Source organism: Sinocyclocheilus grahami, unplaced genomic scaffold (genome assembly GCF_001515645.1).
Source record: "Sinocyclocheilus grahami isolate Dianchi unplaced genomic scaffold, SAMN03320097.WGS_v1.1 scaffold620.1, whole genome shotgun sequence".
NCBI lineage: Eukaryota > Metazoa > Chordata > Actinopteri > Cypriniformes > Cyprinidae > Sinocyclocheilus > Sinocyclocheilus grahami.
The window spans coordinates 383271-396349 of NW_015505799.1; the positions used below are offsets into that span (position 1 = coordinate 383271).

At 38.7% G+C, this 13079-nt stretch overlaps 1 protein-coding gene across 1 annotated transcript in view; it reads right to left on the reverse strand.

Annotated features, from left to right (window-relative positions):
• The window catches only part of LOC107557790 (partitioning defective 3 homolog), an 83874-nt gene extending 72585 nt beyond the window's left edge, over window positions 1-11289 (reverse strand). Inside the window, exon 1 of the mRNA XM_016241328.1 lies at window positions 10979-11289. Within this exon, the coding sequence (XP_016096814.1) occupies window positions 10979-11098 (120 nt within the window). The 5' untranslated portion in view covers window positions 11099-11289. The remainder of the gene's footprint in view (window positions 1-10978) is intronic.
• Between the last annotated feature and the right edge of the window lie 1790 nt (window positions 11290-13079).

Genomic DNA, 13079 nt, shown 5'->3' on the forward strand with positions numbered 1-13079 from the left:
CTGTCTTTATCTCTCTCTCTCTCACAGCCACTGTACTTTATTATTCACATGACTTCCTGTGATATAAACTACAAATGGACATTAGCATATCAGCTACATCACAACAACACTCCACTTCCTTGTAATAAAGCAATGTCAAAACAGCAACATTCTCTCAACTACACTCCACACCATCACAATACCAGCTAAATCTCAACATCACTCTCAACACACCACTTCATCATACTGACATTTCCTCATAATAGCAGCACTTCAATTCAATTCAGCATAATATTAGCTAGTTATCGTAACAGAGCTCCAAAATTCACAGCCAGGGCTCAAAATCATAACATCACTTGCTCACCAATGGTTCCTCTGCAGTTGAATGGGTGCCGTCAGAATGAGTACAAACAGCTGATTAAAAACATCACAATAATTCACAAGTAATCCATAGTAATCCAAGTAATATAAAAACAATTGTCCGTTTTCCATGCAGTTTATTTGACCACATCATTTTGTGTGTCATGTAAAAATATATATTTATATATTTTACTTATTTTTTTATAATATACATGATTTTGTATATAAAACGTACACAAATAAAAAAAATATGATTTTTAATTTATACATTTATAATTTACAATTATAAATAAATAATACTAGAAACAATTATAAATAATTAGCAATTTTATTCAGTTCAACTATAATAGCTGGAAATTATCCAGATATGATGTAACCTCTTGACAGCAATAAATTAAACACATTTTTGCTGGAAAATTATATACATAAAGTGATCTACTGTTGCGGCAAACTGCTGGCTGCGCCCTCCCAGCCAAAATGGGGGGGGGGGGGGGGTGGGGGGAGGTGGCCTAATGGTTAGAGTCGGAATTGTAACCCGAAGGTTGTGGGTTCGAGCCTCGGGTCCGGAAGTAATTGTCGGTGGGGGAATGAATAACCAGCGCTCTCTTCCACCCTTGAGCAAGGCACCGAACCCCCAACTGCTCCCCGGGCGCTGCAGCAATATGGCTGCCCACTGCTCCGGGTGTGTGTTCACGGTGTGTGTGTGTTCACTACTGTGTGTGTTAGGGCTGAACGATTAATTGCATTTGCGATAATATCGCAATATGAAAAAACACGATTTTTCAATTGCAGAGGCTCCGATTACACGGTCACGTGACACGCGAGAGTAAAGGTTTGAAGACTTTAAGATCGATCGGTGTATGACATCAAAGTACGGCGAGAGAAAGCATAAGGAGACATCCGCGTGCTCTTATAGCTCTCGCAGTACTTTGATGACACACACCCATCGGCAGAAAAATAATATAAATAAAACGGTAAACAGCCAAAGGACAGAACTTAGAATGGGAGATGGATCGGTTTGTGAAACCCCCCCACCGAAAAAGGGGGGGGGGGGGGTTGGGGGCAGTTGTGGCCTAATGGTTAGAGTCGGAATTGTAACCCGAAGGTTGTGGGTTCGAGCCTCGGGTCCGGAAGTAATTGTCGGTGGGGGAATGAATAACCAGCGCTCTCTTCCACCCTTGAGCAAGGCACCGAACCCCCAACTGCTCCCCGGGCGCTGCAGCAATATGGCTGCCCACTGCTCCGGGTGTGTGTTCACGGTGTGTGTGTGTTCACTACTGTGTGTGTTAGGGCTGAACGATTAATTGCATTTGCGATAATATCGCAATATGAAAAAACACGATTTTTCAATTGCAGAGGCTCCGATTACACGGTCACGTGACACGCGAGAGTAAAGGTTTGAAGACTTTAAGATCGATCGGTGTATGACATCAAAGTACGGCGAGAGAAAGCATAAGGAGACATCCGCGTGCTCTTATAGCTCTCGCAGTACTTTGATGACACACACCCATCGGCAGAAAAATAATATAAATAAAACGGTAAACAGCCAAAGGACAGAACTTAGAATGGGAGATGGATCGGTTTGTGAAAGCAAAGAGAAAAGCCATAGATGAAGTCGCACAGACCCAGGCAGGTGCTGGTCATTTAAAAGCTAAATGTAGAAAATATGACGAGGCCTATCTTGCTCTCGGCTTCACTCATTAGTGAAAGGGAAGAGAAAAGCCATAGATGAAGTCGCACAGACCCAGGCAGGTGCTGGTCATTTAAAAGCTAAATGTAGAAAATATGACGAGGCCTATCTTGCTCTCGGCTTCACTCACCTTGTCTACCGGACGTTACAGTTGTCGCGTCGCGCCACAACAGCTCTACACTGGACGCGACAAAGCGACCGTTGCAAATCATTTTAACTTGGTGTCAGTATGTCATAAATAGAACAAGTCATCAGTTTAATGTCATGTCGCATCCAGTGTACACAGCGTCACTGATTATAATGGTTCTACTGTATTTTGCTGCTCGCGACTGGTGTAGACACGGTGTTTAATGTCGTTGGTGAGGAGGAAAGCCTCTATGTGTCCTATGCCTATGCCGAGTTCACACTGCACGATTTTAGCCCGATTTTTCACTCGCCGACAAGGTTTTGCGAAATCGCCGACAAATGCCCGACATTGGAGGCAAATCGGTGCTCGTTCACGCGAGTGACAATCACGCAGTGTGAATTATCAAAGACGCGATCTGAGGGAATCGCCGACACGTCGCTACGCAAAATATTTGGCAAGCTAAATATCTCGAGCTGTCAACGATTCACAATCACGCTGTGTGCAATGATTTCTGACTGAAAACTACATAGGCGATGACCTACAGCCAATGAGAGACCAAGATACAGGGCAGAGGGAAGTTCGGGGAGGAGTTATAGACCAGAACATTTGCTTGACCAGCCACAACATCAGTATAACAGTTACTGCTAAATTATTTACCTCCAACTCTCTTTGCAGAACACCCAATCCCTGTTCCCTGCATCTCCCTCCTGCTTAATCGTTTTTTCTTTTTCTCCTTGTAGCTGGAAATCAGCTCCCAGACAATTTACGGGCTATATATATATATTTTTAATAATTCCAGTCTCGCTCGAGAACTCCGGTCTGACGCACGCGGGTTCTCGCATTATTTCCTTATCACTTCTCGAGTGTGTTTTGCTGTGAAACATAGTTTGCGGACCAGACAGAGCTGTCGGCGATTCTTCCTGTTGTAAAGTCATGCAATGTAAAACCCCCTGTCTAGGCCTGTCGCAATAATCAATATATCGACTTATCGCGCAATATATGTACATGACAGATGGAAAAATCTTCATACAAGTTCTTTGTGCATTTTTCTTTTTTCTACTTTGCACTTTTTGTTAGAAAATGTTTATTTACTATTTATTCAGGTTTTTAAGGTATCTAATATTTTGATACTTAATTTCCATGATCTAAATATTCTTAAAAATTTAAATTTTGTTGTAATTTGGAAGTGTGTAGGCCTTCTTGCATTATTACGCTGTAATATCGCTTATCGCAATTATTTCTGGGGCAATATATCGCACAACAAAAAGTTGTTATCGTGACAGGCCTACCTGTCGCGATCCATCGTGCAATGTGAACACCGCAGCAACTGAATGCTACCCTAAATAGTCACGCAGTGTGAAAACAACGGCGATCCGAAGAGTTTGAAAATCATGCAGTGTGAACTCGACATTAGCGGACAGCATGAAACCCACAAAAAAAAAAATATAAATAACAGAGAGAGAATAATAATAACAGTTATTCTCTCTATGCTATTTTTCAATGTTTAAAGTGATGCAGGTGTTTTTTTTTTCCCTGTAGGTTTTTTTAATTAAAAAAGCATTAATTTTTCATAATGTTTAGTGAAATTATTTGGTAGTCTGAGGTGGGATGGGGATTCGGGAAAGGGGGCAGATTTTTTTTATAGGTTTAAAGGGGGGCGCGACCAAAAAAGTTTGAGAACCACTGGTCTAAAGTTAACAGACAGTGTTTAAAAAGTGCAGTGCACATGTTTATTACAGTGACTTTGAATTACCTAAGTAGTGTGGTAAAGCAACAGATTTGTTTTTATATTTCTGCAATCTACTTTAGTTTGTGAGTTTGTTACTGACTTTCATATTAATGTTTACACCAGGCTTATTTAAACATAATTATTACATGCTTACAAGGTTGGAAGTTCAACAAATCAGTCAATATACTGTGATTGTAGTTGTTAAATAAAAATGTAATTCATATCAATTCATGCATCACCTAATTTCATCGTAACATATAGGCCTGGCCTACAGAAAAGAACATTTATGTTTAATCTATCTAATATTGTGTTGGTCATACTATACAATGATTTATAGCTTGTCTTTGTTAAATAATACAGAACAAAGAGCTTTAAAAAAATAATTGCATATTAAATCGCAATCGCAATTAGATTTTCCAAAATCGTTCAGCCCTAGTGTGTGTGCAGTTGGGATGGGTTAAATGCAGAGCACAAATTCCGAGTATGGGTCACCATACTTGGCCACACGTCACTTCACTTTCACTTTCAGAATGCACCAAGTGAAGTTGATCTGACAATTAGCAGGGCAGACAGAAGAAAGCAGTACTGGAAAGTGAACACTACAAACTTGTCATTACTTGGACTGAAGAAAAAAACTCTTTTGTGCAGATTATTAAGCTGTCTACAATCAATGAAGTAGTAGCCTGTGAGCTTTCATACTTTTCTCTTGTATGAAATTGGATTTTTGTTTATTGCACATTATATCATTCTAAGGGTATATTTGGACTAGGGCTGCACGATAAATCGAAATGGTATCGAGATCGCGATTCGACAGAAGCTGCGATTGCCATGCGTATCTTTCAGTGAAACACGGTTCTGTGATCAGCAGTAAATCTCCATCCAAAGGCCAGAGGGCGCTCTCGCGCTGAAACTCCAAACACGCCTAGCAGAAGAAACCCAGAAAATGCCTATCGCTGCAGCTGAATAAACAGAAGATTCAACTGCTTTCATTGATTCAACGTGATTAATAAACACGACTACGGCAATATACGGTTTATCTGAGTGAAACTCCAAATACTCCTCGCAGAAGAAACCCAGAAAATGCCTATCGCTGCAGCTGAATAAACAGAAGATTCAACTGCTTTCATTGATTCAACGTGATTAATAAACACGACTACGGCAATATACGGTTTATCTGAGTTCTTATTATTATAATTTTCATTAAAATAAAGTATATTTATAATGCAATGCCTTTATCACTGCTTAAATACTATGAAATATGTTGCGTGCCTTATTCTGTGTAAGAAGCCACATCTCACAGAAGGATTTATTTCAAACACTCGATTGACATTATGAAGTGAGTTCGGAGTAAAAATATGTTATTAAATGTGGTATTTTCACATGTTTTCAGATGGAGCAGCATTTACTTCACAGAGCCGTAGTTCACTGAGAAGCTATGCAAACAGCTGTCATTATCGCGAACAATTTCTTCGATTTCAGAATTGCGCAATAAAATCGTCTGTGATTTTTTTGCGTAACTTGTCAGTGGACTACAGCTCTGTGTAGTAAATTCTGCTCCATCTGAAAACATGTGATAATGATTTCCTGCTGATTACAGAACCGGCATTACTATCAAAATGCGCATGAAAATCACATTCGATTAATCATACAGCCCTAATTTGGACATTATTGTTTTATTTTATTTGTCATTATTTCAACATTTAATGGGCTGAATTTTTGGAGGTGATAGTTTTTAGTCTCACAGTTCATTTATTACAAATATTTAGGCTTAATTTTAGCACTTTTTGTATTAGTTTTGGGTTGTGGATGAAGGTCTGATTATATTCTATATATAAAACATATTCAGAATAAAAATTATAAAAGGCAAATGTTTACAATCATTACATCATCAATTTAAAAAACTGTATTTCCTGTAGAAATGTTTGAATATATGCCGCCTACTTACATGGTCTTCTTTATGGTAATTTCAAATCAAGCATTTAAATCTTGTGTGCGCTAAATTCTGTTTTGTATTTGATTGCATCTACTTGTGCTCTTAAAGTGGTGTTTGTATTTGTGTTTACAGGTTTTTCACCTGACTGACGGAATAAACACTGCATCGAACTTTCAAAATAAAAAAGGGAAAAAAGAGAGCAAAAGTGTGGCCAATGAGTGAACTCCAGTTGAATTCTTCTTGTAGTGGGCCAATTGGGAGAGTTCTGCACATATGATTAGCACATTTTTGTTAGTTCAACAAAACCTCTTCTGTAGATTGCTACATCAGCAGAAAACCAAAAGAAATTTACATTTGCAAAGCGTGACAACACATGTACAACATTAACAAACTTAAGATGAACATGATAAGATAACAAGTAACGGTCAGTTCAACTGACCCAAAACTGGCCAAATCTCACATCAGGCCATCCTCAATTTCATCATAAAATCAGATTTGCCATAACACTCCATATGATTATGATAATAACTGCTCCATCACAATGGAACTCGATATCATCATGATAAAACTCTACATCGTTATAACAACAACTGTCATCGTAGACACTTACACTAACAGATGTTTTGTTTAAGAGCAAACAAAGTGGCTACAACTTTCATTTAATAATAAATCATCCACTACACACACACTCACAGGTGGCCAGCACTGTGAACACATATAAACAATTCTGCTCATATGCTACTAAAAGAGAAAATTATTTATTCATGTGAACAAACATGCGTTTGTCTCCCTCACTCCTCCACTTCCCTCATATATATCGAGCAAAAATCTCTGAGCCTCGGATCATTTAACTGTAAAAGCTGCATATTGAACGCTATTAGTCTGAGTGCTGATCCTGAATGCTGATTTCTCCCCGGTGCAAACCAGACTCTAAGGTATTCTGGGAGATCTGTTGGTGCAACCGTGGTCAAAACAGTAGCCCAAGCTATTAACGTCTACGTTTTTTTTTTTCATCTCATACTACATATATCTATGGACATTACTGGATTAGGCCTGTAACAACTTTTTGTTGTGCGATATATTGCCCCAGAAATAATTGCGATAAGCGATATTATTGTCATTTTAAAGACCATTTTATGCCACTGAATATATAATCGTAATGTAACAGCATAATAATGCAAGAAGGTCTACACATACTTCCAAATGACAGCAAACTTTTAATTTTTAAGAATATTTAGATCATGGAAATTAAGTATCAAAATATTAGATACCTTTAAAAAACCTGAATAAACAGTAAATAAACATTTTCTAACAAAAAGTGCAAAGTAACAAGTAGAAAAAAAGAAAAATGCACAAAGTTGTATGGAGACTTTTCCATCTACAGATTTTTCCCGGACCTTCTTTTCTCTGTAAATGAAGGGTGCACACTATTGCTGAAAAACCCAATCACTACTTCGTCAGATGTCCGTATGCACAAAGGCACAGATCCCTAAACAAGACCATATCTGCAGATGAAACTTTTTTTTGTAGAAGCATTTTTTAAATTTGAACTAGCACCGCATGACTACACCACGTTATGTATGAGAAGCTGCAAAAGACACAGGTTCAAGTGGAATGTACAAAACATAGTGACATTAATTTTTTAGTAAATATAATGGAGCGATATATTGTGTCACCAAAAATTATTGAGGTCATGTACATATATTGCGCGATAAGTCGATATATTGATTATTGCGACAGGCCTATATTGGATGCAATCACAATTATTTTTGGTGAGTTGGTGATTCATGATCGGAAGATTGGAAGACTCTCTATAACTTAATTCAAGTCATTTGGTGTTGACTTAGGCCAGGTGTTAAAAATGTAATAATATTTTCAAAGGTCAAATCCCCTGTACATTCAAATATGTATCATCTGATCATATTTCAAATTAAGAAACTATAAACTATATAAATTACAAGTCACCCAAACATAAATCAGGAGCAACACAAAGGATTAGTTCACCTGAGTCTTTTGTTCATTTGTCACGTGACAGACACAATGAATGAATGAATCAGGAATGACCCATCATCATCATCATCATCATCACGGATTCAGAAAATCCATGGATGGATCTGACTGCAACAAACAGTAAAAGCCCAATCACAACAAGAATGTTAACTATAACAATAACTATATTAGTGTTCACATCAACATTTGATATGATGTTCTGTTTGCTTTAAGCTCTTTAAAGGCAGGTGGAATCGGATTGGCTGTCGATGTTCTGAAAAAAGTTCTGAAAGTGATTCCTACAATTTCATTCCTCTGTTACTCGTCATCTTTATAGTTGTGATTTCCCTAATCTCATAGAATTAGAATGATCATTAAAATAGTTATCATTATAGTTATCATCCTCGGCATGAACAGCCCTTAATTAAAGGATTAGTTCACTTCCAGAATAAAAATGTCCTGAAAATGTACTCACCCCCATGTCATCCAAGATGTTCATGGCTTTCTGTCTTCAGTCGCAAAGAAATTAATGGTGGCCAGTGGGCTGAAGGTCCAAATTGCACTTTCAATGCAGCTTCAAAGGGCTCTACATGATCCCAGCCGAGGAATAAGGGTCTTATCTAGTGAAACGAATAATAATTTTCTTAAAAAAAAAATATATATATATATATATATATATACTTTTTAAAGGGATAGTTCACCCCAAAATGAAAATTTGATGTTTATCTACTTACCCCCAGGGCATCCAAGATATAGGTGACTTTGTTTCTTCAGTAGAACACAAATTATGATTTTTAAGTCCAGCCGTTGCAGTCTATCAGTCGTATAATGCATGGCAATGGTAACAAAATCTATGAGAGTAAAAAAAAACATGCAGACAAATCCAAATTAAACCCTGCGGCTTGTGATGACACATTGATGTCCTAAGACACGAAACGATCGGTTTGTGCCAGAAACTGAACAGTATTTATATCATTTTTTCGCTCTAATACACCACTATGTCCAACTGTCTTTGAGCGTGCGCACGGCATCCAGTACGTGAGGTGTGTACGCGCTCTGGCGTAGTTTATGCAAGCGCCGGAAGTGATCTCTCGTGCGTATACGTCACTCATTGGTTGCACATTCATTGTAGGTACGACGGCTAATCAAAATGGCACTTACTTGCACTTATCCGGATTGTTCAAACTGACTTAAAACTAAAAGATTACGTCGCGCGTATACGTCACTCATTGTTTGCTCATTGTCATTGTAGGTATGACGGCTAATCAAAATGGTACTTACTTGCGCTTATCCGGATTGTTCAAACCGACTTAAAACTAAAAGATTACGTTCTCTCACGCGAACTCATTCGGGAGTGGTGACTTTCCACGTATTCCCAACTTCTGAGCCTGCTCGCCTGAAGTTATGGATGATTGCTCTTCGGCTGGATATCAACACACCCTTTAACGTAAACTAGGCCAGAGCGCGTACACACCTCACCGTGCCGTGCGCTCGCTCAAGGAGTAAGCAGATAAACATCAAATTTTCATTTTGGGGTGAACTATCCCTTTAACCACAAATGCCCATCTTGCACTAGCTCTGCGATGCGCGTCTGCAAATTCACGCACTGTGTAATCACGTTGGAAAGTTCACGCAAGGTTGTCTGTGTACTCCGGTTCAAAAAGGTAGGGTAAGGTGAAAAACTCCATCTCATGTTCTGTTCAAAATCGTCCATCATCGTTGTTTTAGCTTTTTTTTGTAAAGGACGTTTGACTTTCTTTGCACGTTCGCTTTGTAAACACTGGGTGCCGACGTCACGCGTGACCTTTCCAACGTGACTACATGATGCGTGAAGTCGAGCTAGTGCACCACGAGCATTTGTGGTTAAAAAGTATATACATTTTTATTGTTTTTTTAAAGAAAATGACCAAAAGTTTCACTAGACAAGACCCTTAATCCTCGGCTGGAATGGTGAAGAGCCCTTTGAAGCTGCACTGAAAATGCAATTTGGCCCTTCAGCCCACTGGCCACCATTGAAGTCCATTATATGGAGAACAATCCCACAATGTTTTCCTCAAAAACCTTAATTTCTTCGCAACTGAAGAAAAAATGACATGAACATCTTGGATGACATGAGGGTGAGTACATTATTAGGAATTTTTGATTCTGGAAGTTAACTAATCTTTTAATGCTATCTATCAGGATGTGCTACCAGCGCTATACTAAGGTTATGGTTAAGGTTATAGATAGACATTAATATTTGTTTTACAGTTAACTGTGCACTCAACAACAACGCTAAAAATCTATGAAATCTTTAGAATTGGCTGTGGAACGGAGTTTGCGCCCATGAAAGGTTGACTATGTAGAATTTAAAACAGCATTTTCTAAAAGACGTACATGTCTAGAGTGTTACTATACTTCTTTAAGTCCTTAATTGTTTATGTGTGTAAAAACTTAACGCACCTCCGTATACACTGCTAGGGGCGCAACGAAACTTGAACGCTCGCGAACTAAACGCCCGGACAGTGAGCTCTCGCGCTAAACGGACTGCTTTGTTGATTCGTTCCGGTTTTGTTAGTCGCGTCGTTCGCTTTAAGTGTAGATGCGTTGTGTGACTCGAAAAACACGGTTTATATGTGCCAAACGTGTAGAGGACATATCAATGATCACTGCTAGCCGCCTAGCAGCAGCAGCTCTCATCAGCTCACTAAAACAAACAAAGCGCAGGACTCACGTACACACAAGAAAAGTTCAAGACGTATTTTCGTCACAAAAAGCACGAGGACGCTTCAGCTGCGGCAACCCGCCATGTAAACAAAGAGTCAATGGACGTGATATTGCATTCTACTAAATGCTGTCATTTCTAACGGGTCCCAAAGTAGGGTAATAACGTTTCAAACGTGGAGGAAACTTCGCTTTCTCTTATTTTACTTCATTTGCCCCATTTCTCACTGGCTTCCTGGGGTCTGCTGTAGACATGAAGAACAAAGAAGATGGTCCTGCACATTAAAAGAGGATAAAACACACAACGCTAAAATAAAGCCGTTGTTTCCCGGAGTTTAAGTGTCCGGACTGTCCCAATCCCTTCCCCCGCTCACTTACTCCGTCTCTACAGCGCCATATTTGCAGCCCTCACCGGCGCAACTATGTTTCCAGAGCACAATCAGATGATACAGAGAAACAGCATCTCACCTTGGCGATCGCTCTCCGGTACCGCATCGCGGCCTGCTGGACGAGCGAGTGCACTTTAATGTTGCCATCTCCGCACGGAACCACGACCCGAGTTCTTCCAAAACACACCGTCACTTTCATAGTTCCAACTCTCCTTAGACCTTCCCGAATCCAAGGGAAACTCGGGATCAAAGGCTCCCGTGCTGTGATGTCCAGATCATTAATAATCTTTGGTTCAGCACCTTGGCGGCTCAGTGTAAGTTACGATCGGTAGCCGTTCCGTTTCATCGCGGCGGGCGCTGTGTGGCGGTGTATGACCACCTGTTTAGTGTTTGGGATCTGCCTACGGGAATCGCGCCGTGATCAGTCGGTTCAGAAGCAACGAAAACGGGCTTCTTGCGCCCTCTGGCGGTGGTAAACGGCACTGGGGCAACGCCTGCGCGTTTGTACTGTACAAGTTTAGCTATACTTGTGATCGTAAAGTCAAACTTATTTTACATTCATTGAAAAGTTCATTATTCATGTTTTACTTTTTGATATTTTTTTTTACATTTCTTCACACATTTAGTGAAATATGTTATCAAATAAAGGGTTAGGTTAGTTGGGTTAGTTTAGGGTTCAAGAATCATCACATTTATGAGATGCCACAAGTTACAAAACTGGGTTACACTTTACTTGAAGGGGTGTGCTTAAGACTGACATGGTAAAATTTACAAATTAAAACATATTTAAAACTGAAAGTTCATTATTTGAAATGTAGTTAAATAAAAAATGAATTAATAAATAATTTATGAATCATTTAATTGGAAAAATAAATGCTTAAAGCTCTTTATTTAATTCATGTTTTAAAATGTAGAAAAATACAACAATAAAATGAATAAATAATTTTAAATGCACATTTAAAATTGTATTAAAATAACAATTTACCAGTTGCCTTTCTTTATAATTTTTATTTTTTTTGTCATTTTGTCAAATGACCTTATCCATCAATTGAGTGGCATTGTGGGGGCGACCAATCAACTTTCGACTCAATTTTAAAAGCAACCCCCTTTCTAAAATAATTTATTTATTTACATTTTTATGTTTGAAGCATTAAATTGACAGATTATTCCATAATTTTATTTTTAGTTCTTTTATAGTTCTCCTTATTTCAGTGTGTGAATGATTTAGCATGTGGGCATTAGCTTCCATATATATGGCCAATTTTATGTATATGTAAAGCTAAATGTGTCACATGCTTGTAGGGCAGAGGTGTACTAAAATAGAAACACTGGGCAGGTGGCATTGGGCAGTGAAACTGCACATGCACACCGAGGGACTGATGCAGATTAGTTCTACACACCCAGTTGAGTGAAGCTTTAGTGGAACAGCTGTAGGATTACGTACACAGGCTTTGATCTAATAACCAGATGCTGGAGATCCATTACTGAAAAACAGTAGAGAACTCTTCTACCAACTTTCATGGCACAGTTAGTGAGTTGTCAGATACAGGGTCAGCTCTGTGAGTCGCTGTCTGCGTGTTAGAGCCATGAAGTTTTGTTTTTGTTTCAAAATCTTTTTATCTTCTCATATGCATGTTTGATGTATCAGCCCAAACAGTGGGCTGAATCCCAGTGGTGGAGTCTACAGTGACTCATCATTTATAGATGAGCATCTGCTTTTCACTGACAAAGTCAATGGTCTCCTCCTGTGACCATTTCTCACTTGTAAGGAGTTGCTAGTGTGGTTTCCAGTGTAACAAATCTGGCAAATAGTTTCCAACAAATGTAATCAACACTGACTTGCAAGTTCTTTGCACAACTTATGTGACATTGTGACCTCAAAGTGCCAGTCGCTAACAACAAACAACTAAATCTCTGTCTGAACTCAGTTGAATGATCACATAACATTCTATCTATCTTTCTATCTATCTATCTCTGTCTGTATGTCTGTCTATCAATCTATCTATCATCTGTCTATCTATCTATCTATCTATCTATCTATCTATCTATCTATCTATCTATCTATCTATCTATCATCTGTCTATCTATCTATCTATCTATCTATCTATCTATCTATCTATCTATCTATCTATCTATCTATCATCTGTCTATCTATCTATCTATCTATCTATCTATCTATC